This window comes from Cottoperca gobio, chromosome 13 (assembly GCF_900634415.1).
Source record: "Cottoperca gobio chromosome 13, fCotGob3.1, whole genome shotgun sequence".
NCBI lineage: Eukaryota > Metazoa > Chordata > Actinopteri > Perciformes > Bovichtidae > Cottoperca > Cottoperca gobio.
The window spans coordinates 3002378-3022150 of record NC_041367.1 but is presented as its reverse complement, the minus strand read 5'-3'; the positions used below and the strand labels follow the sequence as shown (position 1 = coordinate 3022150).

Here is a 19773-nt window from a genome sequence, read left to right as displayed (position 1 = left end):
TAGATAGATTCTTTATTTATCCCGAGGGAAATTCAGGATAGTTCCCATACGATCTATTATAATAGAGAGAAGGCAGACATCTCTACGGCCGATGTCGCTAACACAAAAGAGAGGAAAGAGGAAACATTTTGGAGTGAACTGTGCCTTTAAAATGTTGGCAAGATGTGTATGTTTCTTCACGTGTGTGTGTGTGTGTGTGTGTGTGTGTGTGTGTGTGTGTGTATGGTCCTAGTAGTGTCTGTTGTTGCCCCTGTGTGTGTTTAAGGTGTCCAAGTGATGAGTTTGAGTTTGTCAGATGCCTCAGCCCTGAGTTGAGGGCCATTTGTCATCGGTAGGATTCATTATACGTGTCCCTAACCCCCCCAGCTGGGCAGTGTGATCACCACTGACCTCCTGTGACAACCACAGCACCTTCATTATGTCACCGCAGCCACCCTGTCACTACAGCAACTCTCTAACTGTCTGGGTGACACCCCTGTGTGGGACTCCAATCTCTCATCTGGAGGCCTGCCTGTCTCTGAGATTGTCAGTGTGTGCGTGTGTGTGTGTGTGTGTGTGTGAATATATGTGTGTGTGTGTCCTTGTTGTCTCTGTGTGTTTAGACATTGCTCTTTGGTTTTTGTGGGTTTTTTACATTATTATTTCTCAATAAATCAATATGTAATTTTGAATGCTTTGATTGCCGTGTGTAGTTTCTTGCGACTAACAGATTGTCTGACTGAATTCTCTTAATTTATTCATCCATCTGGTTCCCCAAACAGGTACAAACAACACTTTTCTATTCCAGCTTGTGCACAATCTCATCTATTATCCCTTAACAATATTTCCAGGCACATAAACTGACCCCTAAATTAATGAAATAATTTCCCTGTAGGTACAGTAGATATATATTTGTATTTCCATCCTGTGCCACATTATGAAATTCTCCTTCCCAATGGGATCATTTCAGATAACACACTGGACACTGTTGTACTATTACCTTTCCCCCTATTTTCTAATCAGCAATTATTCAATTATGTCCCATTACTTGGAGGGTGTTGCCAATGTCGCCGCCCTGGGCGTTTAGCCCCTGCTCTCTGTCAAGGGGAGACCCCAAGGGCCCCGCAGAACGCCTGTGATTAGTGTTGCGTCTGCAGAGAGGTGACAGAATCCCTCTTCAAATATTTTGTCTTCATTTTACGGCTCTGAGATGCAATTATGGAGCAGCAGTTCATTACGGCAGCACGCGGCGCTTCATGTTTTATGCATGCTGCCTCATTTAGGGCCTTTATTAACGAGCCAGGTCTGACCAGGCTGCTTGAGACTATACTGCAGGCTGCGGCCACCACTGTGTGTGTGTGTGTGTGTGTGTGTGTGTGTGTGTGTGTGTGTGTGTGCTGGCATTTTTGTGAGTAAGCACGAGTGAGGGAGTGAGTAGACGAAATAGTGTGCAAGAATGAGGGCGAGACGGAAAAAAGAAAGGAAAATGTGATTGAGAGAAAAGTGAATGAAGCAGAGAGTCTATGTGGTCAGTGTAGTGGTCACTTCACCGCCGTGGCCTCTTTACACCAGCAGCCGGCCTCATAACGCGGCTCTATAGTGTTGAGAACGGTGCAGGCTGGCTTGGCTTTAAGGCAGTAGATTGAAGGGGTGGGGGCAGCAGGGGTGACTAACTGCACCTCCCTCAGCAGAAGAAACTCCATCTGCATCCAACATTGAGACAGATGAGGCCAATTTGCCTCCTTAAATTTCTGGGCTGTGATGGATGTGGGGTGGCTGTGCACAGTGAGAGGTTCGCAGAAAGGGTGTGAAGGAAACGGGGGAGAGAGAAGGGAGACGGGTGAGAAAAAGGGAGACGTCCATGGTACGAAAAATTGAGAGAATTAGGAAGGAAAGAAGGGTGAAGGGGACTCACCTCTAAACATGAGCAGTTTGAATTTATTGCTTAAATTGATTTATTTACTGCATCTTTTTGTCTTTTAATGTACGGATACAGAAAGTTGGAGAGGAAGAGATTCTAATTGTAAAAAGTTTTCTGGAATGTAATTGAGTTTGATATGTTGTGCGTGCATTAGACACACGTGAGTCATGTCGGTCTTATGAGGTTGCATCCTATAGTAAACCTCTGTATGTATTTCTGTCAGATGCCAACATACAGTTGACGTTGGCTTTCCAACTGAGGCAAATCTAAAGCTAATGTGCCGTAGCCGGACATTTGTAGCCAAAAACTGTCTTTGATGGAGAATGTTCTGTTGGGACTGTGGCCAACGGCATAACGCACTCGATGCCCACCAGGCTTTTTCTTTTCTGTAGCGTTCAGTGTTTGTATAGCACACAATGCAAACATATGGGGACAAGGTTATTGATTCGCTCATATACAGTACGCCTTCATGCATCTGATCTCAATCAGGTGTGCCTGATTATTCATGTCAAACACATGAACGAGCTCAAGCTCCGTTGCATGACTTACAAAATAACATCTTTTATGTTACAAATACAAATGTCCAGTAGTCGGGTTGTATTTGCCTCCAATGTTGCCCAGCTTTAAGTGACTTATGGCCTTCTCACTGCAGACCAGCGCTCCCATCTGCACTGCAGATCCGCCCCCTTTGGTAAGAACTACCATCCTCAGGCCTACATAAATATTTTATCAAGTATAATGGAAATTGTCAAATCAATCTAATTGTGTAATGCATTATGAAGACATCAAACTTAAACAAAGCACATATGCTATCATTTCTTTTAACGACTGGGACAGCCTGGGCCGGGCTGAGCTGGCGGTTTGGTACCCAGGGGGCCTTCCACGGGGCTGGGGGGGCTGGCAGCAACCACTCTGGATATACGTCTCTCTGCTTTGCCCAGACCTGCCTCGCTCACATTTCATCAAAGGAATCAATTTCTCAAATGTGCACAACTGTGAGCCATAATTATATTAGGCCCCAATGGCAGTTATCCATGACATGAAAGAGGAAGAGAGAGGAGAGGGGGAGAGAGAATGAATGTTTGCATGTTTGCATTGACGTGTATTATACTGTTACTAACACAACTCTGAGATAAACATTTGGTTATACTTTTGGATGAAGCAATAAATCTTTCCATATAATGTCTTTTTATGATCGTCGACATGTTAATGTTTGAGATTCTTGTGTCACCTTTCAGCGGTACTTGGTTTAGAGTTATTGTTTTCATTGTTCTTGGAGGGGAGGGGGGGGGGATTTGTTTCTGTTGTTGCTGTCTAAAAAGATGGAGGGATTAGGATGGAGGAACAGGACAGCACAGGTGTGTGACATGTCTGCGGGTGCTGAGTTAGGATTGTTTGCAGACGATACACACTTATATCCCTCTGACTCAAGGAAACAATAAGCAAATGCTCGAACATAAATCAAGTACAAACTTACTTACAGTATATGGAGAGGCACAAACCGCTCAGGACGACGTCCTTCCCCTAATTTAAATAAGTCACAATATTGTTTCTTATGGTATTACACCTAAAAACCTACATTTGACGTACGTGGAGTATTACCCTATCTCCTCCTCCCCCGTCTCCTGTTTTACCCCCTCCTCTTTCCTTTTCTCCCACTCCTTCCTCTCATCTTCTCTATCCCGGGGTCAGCGTGTGATTCGCAGGGCCCTCCCTCTACGCCCCGGCTGATGTATGGCTTGTGGAAACAATGTGAGCGCCGGGTTGTTATTCTGTTTGCTTTACATTTGACAGGCTTGAGTTAGCGTCCGACTGGGATCCTATCTCATTAGGCCAAATGCGGGGCTAAAACAATCATAAAAATCGTTTGGCAACTGGCATCCCACTTAGCAACACCTGTCAACATACAGGCGGAAGATAAACTCCGCAAATTAGAGTCAGGACTGAGGGAGAGGGATAGAGAGCGAGTGAGATGCCCATATGCTCCATGTTGTTTGAGAGTTAATGATATGAAGTGGTCGGGTTGATGTGGAGGCTTCGTCGTTGATGATATTGATTGTGGTTTTCGGACGTAAACTGTGTGTGTGTGTGTGTGTGTGTGTGTGTGTGTGTGTGTGTGTGTTGCACATCCATCTCTGTGTTCATCACAACTTAATTCATTTGCATTTCATTAAAAATAAATGCGCTTTGTTAATCCTTCATATTGATTTTCCCAAACAACCACAGAAGTAGAAGTAAAGCCGTTTCTTTTAATACAAATGTATCAAGAAAGGAATCGTGTTTAGAGAACATGCTGTGTGTGTGTGTGTGTTCGCCAATTGTCGCCCCTCACTTTTTTTTTCTTAATGCGAAAACCCCCACACACTCACGCACACACTCTCTTTTCCTCTGCTGCATCTTCCCCTCCTCACCCTGTCCAAACATACATCTTTATCAAGCGACTGTTGTCAGACAACATTAGATAATTAATAGGCCATTTGTCAGGCCTGTGAGAAACATGTTAAAATCCCCGAGCAGCTCCCCAGATAAATCCTGCCGCGCACACAGACGCCTTTGTTGTGTCAGCCTGCCATCGGAGCTGCAGATTTACCATTAAAGGACCCTCATTATTAATCACAACTAATGCTAATTAATTAGGTGTCTGTGTGTGTGCACAGAGGGACCGGCTCTAACTTTCAGTTTGTTGTGCGATGTTAATTGGTAACTCGGCCCAGAGCCCTTAATGGAGTGTTTTCCATTTGGAGCGGGGAACAGTTGACTAACACAGGGGTGAAAAAACATAGACAATGCTCTCATTAATTAAGACTGTGTAAAGAGCTCTGCTCTTGTTACTCTGCTGTGTTTGTGTGTGTGTGTGTGTCTATGTGTACGTGTGTGTGTGTGTGTGTGTGTGTGTGTGTGTGTGTGTGTGTGTGTGTGTGTGTGTGTGTGTGTGCTTGAACAGTTTGTACAATAAGAGTGCCTGTTTGTGAGCATATGAATTTGTAGATTTGTGAATACAACTGCACGTATGGCATTTTCTTCAGACATAAAGCACCTGCAGAAATACCTGTTTTGTCCCTCATGTTAAGGGAGTAACATATAACACAACATTAGATTATAACTAGCTTTTATCTTTTAAAAACAATGATAATTAAGATACCAAAGGAAGTTAATCCATTATTTATTTATCCAATTATTTTTTTAAGGATATTTGAAAAGGACAAAATGGTAACGACAACAAAATTAACAAATGTATTTTATTTGGAAATTTCACTGTTTTACAATTAAATAGTTTTTGGTGGAAGAAACAAATATTGAGAGATAAATGATGGACAATGGGCCAGGACTGTATACAGCTACCTAAGGCTATGAATGTTTGTGGCTTGTATCACTCAGTACCACAGTCACCTCGATGGACCAGCAGACCAAAAGACTCCCCAAAAGCGGCTCTCAGGCCTCCATTAAGCACAAAGACAGAGTTAATTAGGAAGCTTATTGCCTATCCCGAGGGCACGGGGCTCCAAACGCTCTCTCGTACACCCTGCTGAGGGAATCTAGGCACAAACTGATGCACTGTAATTAACTGTGCTTAGAAAACCAACAGCAGCCATTTTCAGTTTGGCAGTAGCTGTGACGGCGTTGAAATGAACCAACTAAAGATAATTATTTTTCTTTTCTTTGCCACAATGAGTTGTCTCTCCCAGGTGTCTGCGCCTGCACGTCCCTCAGGGGATCCTCATTTTTCGGGCAAATGAATCAATATGCAATAAGCTCAACCCCCTCCCACACACTTTGAATCCTCCAAACTATTGGGAGTGTTGTGGTTCTGAGTTGGTTGAGAAGCAGCGTGATGACACGTACTACTTCTGCACACACATACATATTCACGATGCTCCTGGTGCAGAGATATACATAGAAAGAGGAATGATAAAGAGGTCAGCTTCACAATTTGGATGTGATGACTAATGGAGGGGATCATGTGTGATTATGTTTGACCTGCAGTACAAGGGTAAGCCCCCCCCCCCCCCCATCCCATTTGTCTGTTATCACATGCAACAAAGGATGTCTACAGATAAGCATGAGGGCCTGTCCTCATAAGGTGAGGAGTTCATTTCCATATTTCATGATCTAAGACCCCATCAGTCAAACGTTAGGCCCCTCTATCAGGCCAGATGAAGTGGCCTGTGAATCGGGTCCAGGCTGAAGTAGATGAATAATGTTCCAACCGTACACCTTACAGTGTTATTGCCTGTCTGGCTCTGCAGTGGAGGACATACAACTTGAATTCACTTTACCAAACCTGTTTAAAAATAGCAATATCTGAGACAGACACGCTTTTATTCTGGGATGTAAAAGATTAGAAAAGATCATCACGATCAAGAGACAGCGGAGAGTGATATGGGTTCATTTAGCGTAAGACACACAGCGATGAAGTAAGACAGCGGTGCAGAAAAAAATGAGAGGGGGGGGGGGGGGTAACTGTCCACAGGTAGGTTATTTCTCTCTGTAAACATATGTATCCATTTGTCCCGTGGGTGCGTCCCCTTGGCGTCCTGTTGGCAGTGGCTGGGTCACACCTCCATTAGGGGCTTTGTCACAGTGATTAATAGCTCCTTCTATCATCTTTAATTCACTCCCTGATGATGGCGGCCCCGCTCGCTGCTCGGGGTAATCGTGTGATGTATGAGTCCGCCCAACACCTCGTGGCAGAGGTGAAAATCATTCCACCCATGCAGATAGCACGCCCGGGAACAAATGTTTTCCCTCTTAATAAAAATTAATGAATTTGGCGTCAAGCACAAGCATTTAAATACACGAGATGCACGCCGTGTGTGAAGCCGTGTTTATGCAATGTGCCATTTTGATGGGCGAGATAATAAAGTTGTGCTCATTATTTTGTACTGAATGTTTTGTGTTTCTTGCACTATCACGATGTGCCATCTCTATTGATAATGCAGTTGAAGTCATGGTGCTTCTCCCAGCTGGAGTTCCCCTAGAACTATTCTAGCGCTCCCTCTTTGATGATGGGCGTCAGCTTGCAATGATGAAGTAATGTCCATTCCACTGAACAAACAAACAGGACTATTTGTTTAAAGTAGGCTGAGACACCCAAAATGTCCACTCACACACACACACACACACACACACACTAATCTGATCCTCTGTGCTCAGTGTCCCTCCCGCCCCACACGTCTAAGCACGGCTACGGTCTTAGACTTATCAATCATCTGCACATGAAACCACAATTTTTAAAACTCTGAACATTGCATATTTGCTTTCGGCTAAGGTTTACCTTACAGAAACGTATATGTTTATGAGCTGAAATGCTCTCGTCGAGTCCACTGGACCGGGGGAATTTCTGGTCTAAATCAAATATAAACTTGGGAGACCAGTGTGAGGGTGGGGGGGAGGGGAAATGTCAGAGGAGACACGGCAATGGGAGGGATACAGTTACCTTTAAAAGCTCTTGTCCCTCTACCATATGGCAAGCTTCATATCCAGCACTATAACCGCGTTACTCTGTGCTGAAAATCATTACGTTAACTCCCAGAGCCACATTGGGTTTCACGCCCGGCCCGGCCCCCCCCCACCTCAAACACGCTGGGCCCACACAGTGTGAGTGTCAAACACAATAGTTGCACGGACAGTTGTGATCAGGTATTGCTGCAGGGCATGACTCTGAGAAATACTTAAGTTGTAGATCCGGTTTGACAAATATACGAACATACTGCATAACACAGAAAACGTCCACAATAGACCGCTGATTCAGCACAATGTGTTCATGCATATATCGTTTCCCCCCCACAGCAAACACACATCTTGACAGGAATTATGATTCTTAACTGGCAGAGGAGTTGACAGTTTTGCTTTCCCTTTCACCAGACACTGTTGTTTTTTGACCTTGCACACATTTTATTAAGGATACTTATACACAATGCACTCGGGCGCTATTGTGCCTCAAGTAATGTGTCAGAGGTCGGGACAGTTTAAAGGCCAGAGCACAGGAAAAAGTTCAATGACTTTGTCCTGGTCTTGAGTTAATCTCTCAGGTTAGTTTATGACCACCTGTGGCCAATCACAGTGACCCGTTCAGTCAATCAGAAGCACGGTTACTTCATGGCCAGTGAACAAGAAGTGTGTGTGTGTGTATCTGTGTGGATCAAAGGTTCCATGGCTGACAGCGCAGCGGTACAGTGTCACACAGGCAGCCCTTCAGGAATGTTCCTCAGCACAGGGATGGGTTGTGGAGCCTCATTAGCAGAGCCCCCTCTCCCCGTGGCCTGTCAGCCTGCGTTAGGCGCTGCCCATCTCAGACGCACGCTGGGGGAGCGGCAGCTTCCTGTGAATCATTTCCGGCTTCAAGTGTCTTTCTGTCTCCCCGTGTGACACCTGGCTGGCTGTCGTCCCAGACGGCGTCTTCATTAGCTCTTTGATTTGTCTCTTTGGTCTGATTGTCTGTATCAGAACTCGTCTGTCTCCCTGTCTGACCGCCTTTGCGTGGAAATATATCTGTTATTCTGATTTCCGCTCGGAAAAGTGCAGCTTTGCTCCACCTGCACACTGTGTCAACGCCGCGAAGGATTCAATCCCTCTTCCGCCTATAAGCTCCACAGGCCACGTGTGGCACTCTGAAGAAGCCCAGTGTGGGTTCAAGGGTCGCACTTCTATGTCCTGTTTCACTCGATTCACAATTAACCCCAGTTTGCTTCCCTCTGTTTTCACTGGACAGTGGAGAAAGAGTTCAGGAAAAGGAAATATAAAACAGTCGGAGCAGTACAATGCTGAGCAGACCCTGCTTACCCACCTTGGCTTCAGCTCAAAGAAATGTCAAACACACCATGTTGCTGCAGCAGGGTTATTTTGTATACGAATGTAAATGTGTCTGCTGGGTGTTTTCTAGGCCAGGAACAGACCCAATGATTAGAAACTAGAAAAAAAGAAGGCAAACATTGACATTAGAAACAAGTGCTCTCCTGCTCTGTATTACTGTTGTCAATGAAAACAGGCTGTGTCACATGACACCCGCACATGTTGTTTCACATCTGTTGGACCTCCTATCTTCTGCTAACTGATCAAGTTCATTCAATCACACTCTGTATGTTTTACTCAATCGTCAGCGTTGTCAGGACAATATGAAATAACATTGGAGAGATAACCTGTGTTAATTTGTGATACTCCAACAATCACAAAGAAATCCCCGAGCGCCGCCCTCACGCAGAGACTCTCTGTCTTTCACAGGTGATGGTGACGATGAGTTTGCCCTCTACCCGTCCGACATCTTGGATGATGTATGCGTCTCTGATGGTGACCCCACGTCTTCTTCAGCCCTGGCCGAGGACCCGGCGTCCCCATCGCTCTCTGATGACGAGGCTTCCCCCCAGGACCCCTTGTCATTCCAACACCCGGGCATCTTTTTACCCCAAGAAGATTTGCCCATTCCCCTGGACTTTGAACTGCGAGAGTCAGCAGTTCCGGGCGGAGGCCTGGGCATCTGGAGCCACAGGAGGGCAAACATCGGGGAGCGCTTTGGACCATACGAAGGAGAGCACATGCCTTATCTTCGGGACCCTACTCAAGGCTGGGAGGTAGGAACACAATTGATGAAGAAGAGATGCATATTCTGTGATCCAAAACTATTGATATGCAGAGTCTGCACCTTCATACACATAAATGATTGGAAGAATGTTTCATTAAGTGCACCGCAACTGTTATAATAGCAGAAAACATACTTTGTTTTTACAGTGGCTTATTCTTCAATGGGTTTGGGGTAGATTACATTGCAGCTAGGGTAAAGAAATGTGCTCTACTTATAACTGTTCAAGTATAAAAATGAAGATTGCAGTTACGAGGTTTCTGCAAAAGTAGTAGCACACAAGGGGGGTCCTCGGCCAATATAAACACTGTAGCATTCACATCAGTCCTCTTTTTTTATTTCCTCCCATGTCGTCATGCTCACATTTAGCCCAGTGACCACAAGGCAGTTGTTGCCCAGTGATGTAATGTTAGCTCAGTGCCATTGGAAGAGAGAGGTTGTGCTCTTAACTCAATTAAAATGAAAAGCCATAAATCCCTTTTTCATCCTGGTTAGGGACCCGGTGCGGCCATTGGCAAATCACATATTGGTCAGCCGGCACAAAAAATCGAAGTCAGGGTCACAGGACAAGGTCAAAGGTTAGATGTGGTCTCCGTCAGTGTCACGCTAGTTTGCTTTTATAGAGTAGGAGGAAGGGGCCGGCAGAGTATCAGCCTCATTAAGCCTCCCGAAATAGATCCTCTCTAATTTGGATGTGAGGATTTAGTCCTTCATATTCAGGCCTTTGTGCCTTTTGTAGGACAGAAGCGAGCTCATCAAGAACCGCTGACCATGCAGTTCATGAAGAGAAAAGTCCCAGGTTTACATAGAAAGATGATTTAATGCAGCATCACTAGCAGAGTCAATGCTGCACTTTAAAGCCCACCGAGAACACGTTGGTGAAGTATCAACATTCGGCTCATATAAATAGTTTTGGATTTGGACTGGTGCACGTTGGGTTTGCATCACAGAGCATTACTCCAGCCCGTCAGCTCTGACTCGGTGGTTTTGGCTCGGACGAAACCAAAATAAATGTCCTTTTCTTCTCCCTGGACTACATTTCATTTGGAGAAACACAAACGTCTCCCTCATTATCAACTGACGGGAGAGACGCCACATATTAAAAGGAAGTGAGGGGAAACTCTTTAATTTGTGCCCATGTTCATAACACAGAACGTTAATACAAAGTCTCTGGGAGATTTACAGCTGCTTGAATAACTCTGGCTTATTCTCTTTTCCCAGGGAGGGAAATAAAGGAAAAACAGGTTTCATGAATTTTAATCCGCTGGTAATTTATGGGGAGCTTGAATAATAATATGTATTTAAAAAGCTGAGGAGCTGGGATGCGAGTGTGCATGTGTGTGTGTGTCTGGTGGCGGGCAGGTGGGGGGGGGAAGATGGGATCCTGGCGAGGCAGCACTGTATCACAATGTTTAATTACCACCCTGACAGCGAGCCATAACTCTTTCCATTAAGTAAATAAGTTGTAAAGAATTTATGATGAAATGCCACATTATTCAGAATGGATATTCAGTGATGACATCCCTCTGCATTAAATATGGTAAATGTCATTAAGCCCTACTGACCCGCCCCCCTCTCCTCCCATGCCCACCCGTTTACCATCCCTCACCCGTTGCTCGCCCCCCCTCCTCCTGCCCGCATATCGTCAATATGCCAATAAGCCTGCGGAGGGTCTGTAAAAAAATAAAATTGATTTGGTAAATGTGAGTTAAGATAGATATGTTTGCTTTCATCATCAATTCCGCGCCGTGCGGCGAGGTGATGTCACCGACCGGGGAACGCTAAAGTGGCGCTCCCATCTGGAGCGTTTGATGGAGGGCCCTGAGCGGCCCAGGCCAGCGGTGACAGACTGGGGGAAGTTTGTCACCGGGGGAGGCCACCGTTCCTCAGAGCCATCACCATAAATTTGGGGGCTTTATTCATAAAGGGGAAGAGTGAGTTATGGCGCCCATGATGCTTTATGAATACAGGAATGGTGACTTATGGGAAAGATAGCTTCAGTAAATAAGAGGTAGAGAGGCAGCAGTGAGGGGTCTGTCGGGCTGAGACGCTCACCTACACTGTCGTATGCAGAACTGGAGTGCTGACTGAGCCGGTGTGTGTGTGTGTGTGTGTGTGTGTGTGTGTGTGTGTGTGTGTGTGTGTGTGTGTGTGTGATGAGAGTTTTATAAGAGTGAATTGTGTTTGTCCGATGTTATCTGTCTCAGTATAAATAATTTCTCCCACAAACAGAAACTAAACTGTATTTATTAATGATTTGATTTCGTTTATATTTGCAATGAAACGATAAACAGCTGAGATAAAAAGAAGGGGAGTTTTGAAATAAATCCAAATGGCTTTGAATATCTAAATGGAAACAAGTGACCTTTCAACCCTGGTGAATACTCCCAGCGGAGCGGAGCTGATGACCCGTTTTATCACCGAAGTTTAGCACATAAACGGCTTAAATTCATGTTAAACAGGTTTAAAAATAATAATAATAGAGGCTTAAATACTCAGAATGTATTTAATAATTCTACAAAAATATTGCCCTCTTTCATGTGACAGAATGTGGCTGGCAGTATTTGCATGTATGGCTCCATGGCGTCATTGAAAACACTCTTAACGCCCGGATGCCCCCCAGTCCATATTCTGCTGTCTCTCTCTGAGTCGTTAGGCACATTGAAATTCAAACTCCATTTGTGTCTGTCCTCTTCTCAGCAGAGCAACAATAAAACACAAGAGTTAGAATCCGGGAGAGAGTTATCCAGCACTCAATGACCCAAACTCACAGACCCACGGGATTATGGGTCCTGGGCTTAGAGAACTGGGTGCCTCCTGCTGTAGGAGCAATGGGCGGAGCAGGTTAGGGGTGCGAGAAGGGGTGGGGTGATGAGTGGGGCGGGACAGGGGTGCTTTAGGGCCTTTGTGCACCTCTTGAGTGAGAGGCGGAGGTGGAGGTGGAGGCGATAGTGTTGGTGGTGGTGGTGGTGGGGAGGTGGGGAAGGAGATTAGCAGTGATGGTGAATGGGAGTAGAGGATTAGGTGGCTGGGCAGGGCCCTTCCTGCCTCTGCCTGTCTCCTGAACCTCCCGGTCATGAGAGGATGGGAGGATGGAAGGAGGAGAGGCAGCTGCCTGGCCAGGAGGAGACCCATCATTTGAACTGTTGTCAGCGGGACATAGTGCGTTTCTAATGAGTTACTGAGAAGAATATAGGAGGTTGCATTGTGTGTTGGATCAAAAACTTTCACTGTGAGATTCCAAAACACATGTTGTGATGAAACTGTAGCTTCCTCAGCCTGTGGTTATGGTGCCAGCAGGTGATTTATCATTTACAAAACAGCTGAAACAACAAGAAAATCTAACATGCAATGTTTTCAGGCAGTCGTAGTTGAACTGTCGTAACTGCTTTTGTTTCTTTCATTTTGCCTTTAATACGTACAGACAGTGTAAACTCTAGGGAAGGTCAATTTCGGGAATTAGGGTTTTGTGTGTTGCATGTGTGTCCACATACACTCGTGCATGTGTGTGCAAGACAGAGTGTGAGAGTGTGGACGGAGGGCGTTTCGAGAGGGCGTGTTTTTTGTGCACGGATAAGCCGCTGTCCTGAATGAATGCAGATGTCTCTGGCTGGCTGTCCGCCTGTCCCCTGTGCTCTGACGGCCTGTCACCTCTCTCTGTCACAGGGAGAAAGAGCCACTCTCGGTCCTCCTAAAAGCCCCTTAATCCCTGAGCCCCTGCCACATCCCATCCACTGTCAGCGGAGATGGCCCTGCCCACAGCAGTGCTTAGAAAGGCAGGCGCTAGGGATGAACCTCTCTGTCACTCACGCACCTCTCAAAGAACACACATCTTCACATTTTCACACGCACGTACACACGTATCGTTTTTTTTGTAGAAATTCAAAGTGGAAAAGAGGGCGACGTGAATGGCGGTTGTCAATGCATTGTGCCGCTTGAACACAACGGCTGCGCTGACATCATTGTGGGCCCTGTTTTCTCTCATGAGAAGAGCACTAACTGGCTGCTGAGACACTGTGTATAATTATGAAGGAGCCGTTCACAGAATACACTTGGGTCTCATTGGCACTTAATGAATTGTAAAGAAGACAATAAAGACCATTAAAACCTGTTGTGTGCCACCGGATAGTGTGAGGAGGGAAATGTGTCACCATGTCGACAGAATGTTCTGGACAACAGAGCTGCAGAGGAAACACACATCCTTTAATTAAACCGGTCTGTAATTTGTAAATACAGCTACACTTCTGAGCTGCGTTAGACTCGCTGGAGCTGGGGGCTAAAGTAAATATGGCCTTGGGCACAGGGGTTCAGCTGGATTTGAGCTAAGACCAAGGATTAGTATAGAATATGACTTTGGACCAAGAGGTCTGACGGTTTGGGACACAGTCAGGATCGCTTACATTGGTTTCACCTGTCTGTGTTGGTCCAAGGTGTATGCTAAGCTAAGTCTAGCGTCAGTTTAACTGGAGTCCAGGATGCATGCAGTGTACGATCTGATTCTCTATGTATTATAAATCAGTATCTTATGCTTTCACATTAGAAGAACTCGTGATTTAATCCTAATCATAACTTGATCATAGCGCATTTGCCATAACTGTGTTTCGTTACCTTATCCATGCTGGAGTTGGCACACATTGTACGAAGGGAACATGATAGCATTTGATAATTGTTGCCATTGAATGTAATCTGCGGTTTTGCAGAACTATCCTGTATCGACTTTCTTGTCTGGCAATCGAGTTATAAAAAACTTCAAACTGACTCTATCACATGTTTCTATTCTGGAATTGATTGAAACGAATGGCTCCAAAACACGTGCATTAACCTGCTGAACAGCCCTGGCCTCCGACTTCCTTCACATGGTGCAGAGTGTGCAGCCCCATAATGCCTTGAGCCGCGTGTGTCTGTGTCTGCTGTCGTCTCCGCTGCTGTCTGCGAGGGAGACGAGCTTCCCCATTCAATGTAACTGGAGCTTGATTGTCTTGAACGGTAGTGATGTCCATTCAAAAATCCTAAAGACAAAACAAGCTGGGGGTCCGTCTCCCTGCCTCTCAGTTCCCTTTCTTTGGGTTAATCTGTTGTTTGTTGGTGCGTGTGTGTGTGTGTGTGTGTGTGTGTGTGTGTGTGTGGTGGGTGTAACTGATGTTCTAATCTCATGTGAGAGGAGCGAGGCGAGATGAGGAACATTCATAGAGACAGTGTGAGATAAAGTGTGAGAGGATTCTCCTGTATGAGTGCGGGGTCAGTCAAATCCTTCACTTTGTCGGAGGACGAAGAAAAGAAAACTGTACAAATTTCTGATTTCCCTCTCATTCCTTAGCACTGCCCCCCCCCCCCCCCCCTCTCATTCACCACCTTCTCCTCCTCCTCCTTCCTTCTTTCTCTGTCTGAGTTCCCAGCAGGGAGGGGAAGCTAGGTTAACTAACTGAACAAAGTCAGAGTGAATTGCAGAAGGACAAAGGCGGGCGTAAGTGGGGGCTACGCCAGTTGGAAGGTGTAGCCGGCAGCACAATACCAGGTGAAGGAGGCTCTCGTCAGGGGTCCGTCCAAGCGGGGCAAAGGTCATGGGCCTTATTAGATCTGAAGTGAATGGAAGGACTCGTTTGATTGAAAAAGGAGGTCATGAAAAGGAGGGATGCGGAAGGAGGAGTTCACCTGTTTGAAAAGCTCAGAGGGTGGGGGCATGTTTCTCCCCTCCATTATATTTGACCTGTCAGGGTGCAGACAAGAATCGTACTAGCTGATAGCGCACAGTGGGAGTCAAAACACACACACATCACACACTCTGAGCTGAAGAAGAGGAGGCTGATCTGATCGGAGACACACGCAGGGCGAACTGAAGAACACAGTGACAAACGTCTAGACAGCCGCCGATATAATAGAATTTATACGCAGGTGCATTGACTCATCGGCGGGACACATAAGTGCCTTGTAACAAACATTTACATCGTCTTCACTCAGCTGTTTCTGGAAGGTGTACACTGTAAGACTTGCCGGGACGAGGGAGCTACAAAGTCACTGGAAAACACATTAATTCAAAGACATCTTTGTGTTATTAGATGATTTACAGAGGGAAGTACACGGAGAAATGAGAGGGTGGCATGAAGCAAAGTTAATTTCACCACCAGAATTTAGATTTTTACGTTGCCCACCAAAGACCCTAAAGAGTAAAAATGTGAAACAACTTTCTATTCCTTTACAACTCTATAGGCAGTAAAAGTACTGAGGTAACATTAGGAAAGGAGTAAGGGGAAAATGCAAGAGCTACTGACTCCACCCAGGCTAGGAGCACTCAAATCAAACGCACCTCGTCAGCTGTCTGCAGAGCTCCCCTGGACAAAAAGAACTGAACATAAGTGCTGTTATTCATTCACACACTCACAAATCACCACTGCATGTTTGGAATGTGTGTGCGTATCCGCAAATATACACCAACACGATAAACCCCTTAGGTTCACACACACACACACACACACACACACACACACACACACACTCACAAAAGGTGCCCCCTGCACTCTGCACAGATAGAAGTGAAAATGAGGGGACCCCTAAACAGCGTACAGGAAACAGAGGTGATGAATTCCGTGTGCGGGGTCACACAGCCCGGCTCATAGATACCTTATCTAGGGGGATTGATAGAGGAAGGGCCTTCCCTTAAAACACACTGCTGATTGTTTCCAAATGTCTTCCCAATGGGGAGGGTTAGAGAGAGGCAGAGACAGCGACTCGAGGGGCAGAGCTTGCAGGCGTTTTATTGGTCCAGTCCGGGGAAACGGAGAGGGAACAGCAACTCTGTCCTGGCTTTCCTGCCCCGAGTTGCCGCTGGTGCTTAACTACCAGTCAGATCGCATTACCCCGGCAGTAAATCTAAGTACCGGTTAACGCAAATAATCAAGAGCTAATACTGCTCAACAAAACCACTCTCTCTGTGTCTGTGGTCAGAGCTGCGCAAACATGCACGGGCCCTCTGTCCACTTAGCCTCCGCCAGACTCTCCCTCCCTCTCTCACGGCTATTATTCACACAGTCACAATCTCCATACACTCATGTGTCCATGTAAACCCGTGTGGAGTGTGCTGCCCTGTGTGTGTGTGTGTGTGTGTGTGTAGTGTGTGTTCGCTCACATGTTTAAATCTCTCTCCTGTCTCCGTGCTGCAGTTCAAAGGGTAATGAGGCGGTGCGGTCTGGTTTGAGAGCTTATTGGTTAAGCGCTAAAAAAACGCAGGCCGGGCCACATTCGGCACAGTAACACCGTACCTCTCTTCCAATTACTCCTCCATATTGCCGCTCCAATTAGAGTGGAGCAGGTCCAAAAGCAGAACTGAGAGCTGCCAGGAGAGAGAGAAAGCAGAGGCCCCGGGTGGCAGTAATGAGGTCTTAACCCCGACTTCGCTCTATTATGTCATAATGCTTTAATTCGAGCCATATGATAGGCTGCTGTGGACTCTTATGTTATTGGAAAGTCAATATTTGTGAGCTGGCCCTGTCTGTTCCCCTCAGACGTGGCCTGAGAGTAAGCGCAAAAAAGCGAATGATTGACAGGAGGGAAGACCACATCGTGTTGCTCAGGGAGGGAACGTGAGGTGATCTCGCTTCACACGGACTCTGAAACGATAAGATAAATAAGTGCGTCACATCCACGCTGACTGACGGATACTTCTGTAAAGCAATATGTCACATGTGTAGTCAATGGGAAGGTGATACACCTAGTAAACCTCCTAGTATCGGCAGTATTATTACTAACAGCAGCAGTGTTCAGTTTATAGTTCAATTCATTGGCGGCAGGTCTTTGAAATGATGTTGCCATGTGTCCACGTTAGTGTAGCGGGAAGTAAGGTTTACTTTACTTTAAGTACTTCAGCTTACTTCCATTCAGAGGTACATTTCTATTCACCTCAACAGAAGTGAGTAAATGTAGCTCCATCTCAACCAGCTACAACTTCTAAAATACTGCTTTTACCCTAATGTTTCAGTAATAATATTATATATGAGAATATAATGCTCTGCAAGGGGCCCGTTCGGCATCATAAGTACTTTTTGTTTGCGTACTTAAAGTCTGTTTTGCTGGTGATCCTGCTGTACTTAAGTGATATTTGAAATGTATTTTTAAACTGTGGTCTTCCACATTGAGCTTTACTCAACACTGCGCTCCATCAGTGTGTTGTCCTCCTGCTGCACCGAGCACCAATTAACTAACAGTGTGTCGTTAATAGTTTGTACAATGTTTGAAGGTCACAATATAAATGTGTGTGGCTCTTGTATTTAATGGGGTTAATTACCGTGGTAATAACCCACAATCACTTCCTGGTCAATAATTGTTTCGTAATTGCTTTCAGGTTACATGATAATGATACAGTCCATCAATTTCAGTCGTTACGCAATTACAATAGGCAATGTTTAATTGTATTCAGAATAAACATGCATTCCTTTTAGATAATGAGAACTAAGTGGCAAATATCTTTTTCTTTCTTTTTTTTAAGGGAAGATTTTACTGTAACTGCTCGTTCAGCTTTAGCAACGAGGTGACAATAATTTAAAACTTAAAGATATTTTGGGGAGAATTCATACAAGAAATTATTGAGCAAAAGTCAAAAATAACTACTACTCTTTTGCAAGTGTTCTCGTTAAAGTGAACTCTCAATATAGATTGCATATATATATTATATTTATATATATATATATTTATATATATAATATTTATATATTATATATATATTATATATATATTTATATATTATATTTATATATATATATATATATATTTATATATATATTTATTTTATTTATATATATTTATATATTTTTTTTATATATATATAATATATTATGATATATATAGATATATATATACATATATAGATATTAATAGATATATATATATATACATATATATATAAATAGATATATAATAGATATATATATATATTATATATACTATATATATATAATATATATATATATATATATATATATATATATATATTATATATATATATATATATAATATATAATAAGATATATATATATATATATATATATATATATATATATATATAGGCTACATATGCTGCAAATCAGACTTAATTTGTGTTCTGCAGAGTTACATTTCTTGTTTACACTCACAGTGACTCCAGGAATGTTATTCTAACTATATTACAGCAGCTTTGCAGGGTATCTTTTTCATACCCAGCATTGTTCATTGTTTGAAGATGTAAATTGAGCAATAAAAAGGGAATGCTTATGGGATGTATTGGATTAGACGTCCAGCATACTGTATGCTCATGTGTTTTGCATTATAGTTTTCTAAACTTTGGCGTTGGGGCAGGGGATTGAACTCTGCACAGATAAATGCAGCTCACTCATGCAAAGATGGTGGGGAATAGATAGTGTTTCTCCTCCTGGGAGAGAACGGAGGGGTGCCTGGGATGAAAAAGGGACTTAACACATGCTTATGCACAGCGACTGAGGGGGTAGTCTGTGAGAAGATAGGATCGGAAAAAGTAGACAACTAGACATGATGAAAACAAGAGTGATAGATGAGGCAGAAGAGAGACAAAGACGGATAAAGTGGAGAGAAGAGCACAAGAGAGAGAGAGAGAGACTAAATCAGTCCGAGTGAATGAAAGAGAGGCAGAGTGAGCCGAGGAGGTGGAGAGAGAACTCGATGTCCTGTCTCTGGTACGTGCCGAGGGAGACAGATTTCCCAGTGGAGGGTTCCCAAGTGTCCCCCTGCAGTCTGTAATAGGATTTTCCAGGCTACAGCAGGTAGTCTGTGAGGGAACTTTGTTCGTCGGGGCTCACAGATAAGGGTTAATGCAGCCCAAAGGTTCCTCCACTACACGGGGCGCTCTGGGAGTCTGTCGCTCCCTCCTCGTCGGGCCTGTGCTGTCAGCACCAATCCATCACAAAGGATTTCTCCCTGCAAAACTCAGTGGCCATTTCTGACATCTCCAACAAACTAATTGTTGTCTCCAGTCCTGGCAAGCCCTGTGAAGTCCTAACGAGTTAGCGTCTGAGACAGAATAGCGAAATCAATTTCTCAGCCGAATTAAGCTCTGTCATCAGCCCAAAAGGGAGAGGAGAGGAGAGGAGAGGAGAGGAGAGGAGAGGAGAGGAGAGGATGCCAAGACAGACCAGGCCAGAGTCTCTGAGAGCAGGGTTCGTGTCATCCCTATTCTCTCCTCCAATTGTTCTCTTCCTCGAAGCTGTTTTATGGCTGCTTCCCTTCCCTCCAAGCCACTTTATGACAGGCATTGTAATGTCTTTAGAGTTCTGGGCAGCCTCTGATTGGGCCATGC

At 44.7% G+C, this 19773-nt stretch overlaps 1 protein-coding gene across 13 annotated transcripts in view; it reads left to right on the top strand.

Moving 5' to 3' along the window:
• mecom (MDS1 and EVI1 complex locus) overlaps positions 1–19773 on the top strand; it is a 131990-nt gene that overhangs the window by 35786 nt on the left and 76431 nt on the right. For all 13 annotated transcript variants that reach the window (XM_029445577.1, XM_029445572.1, XM_029445570.1 and 10 more), the window contains one exon: positions 9122–9468. In XM_029445577.1, coding sequence (XP_029301437.1) covers positions 9122–9468 — 347 coding nt within the window. The remainder of the gene's footprint in view (positions 1–9121; positions 9469–19773) is intronic.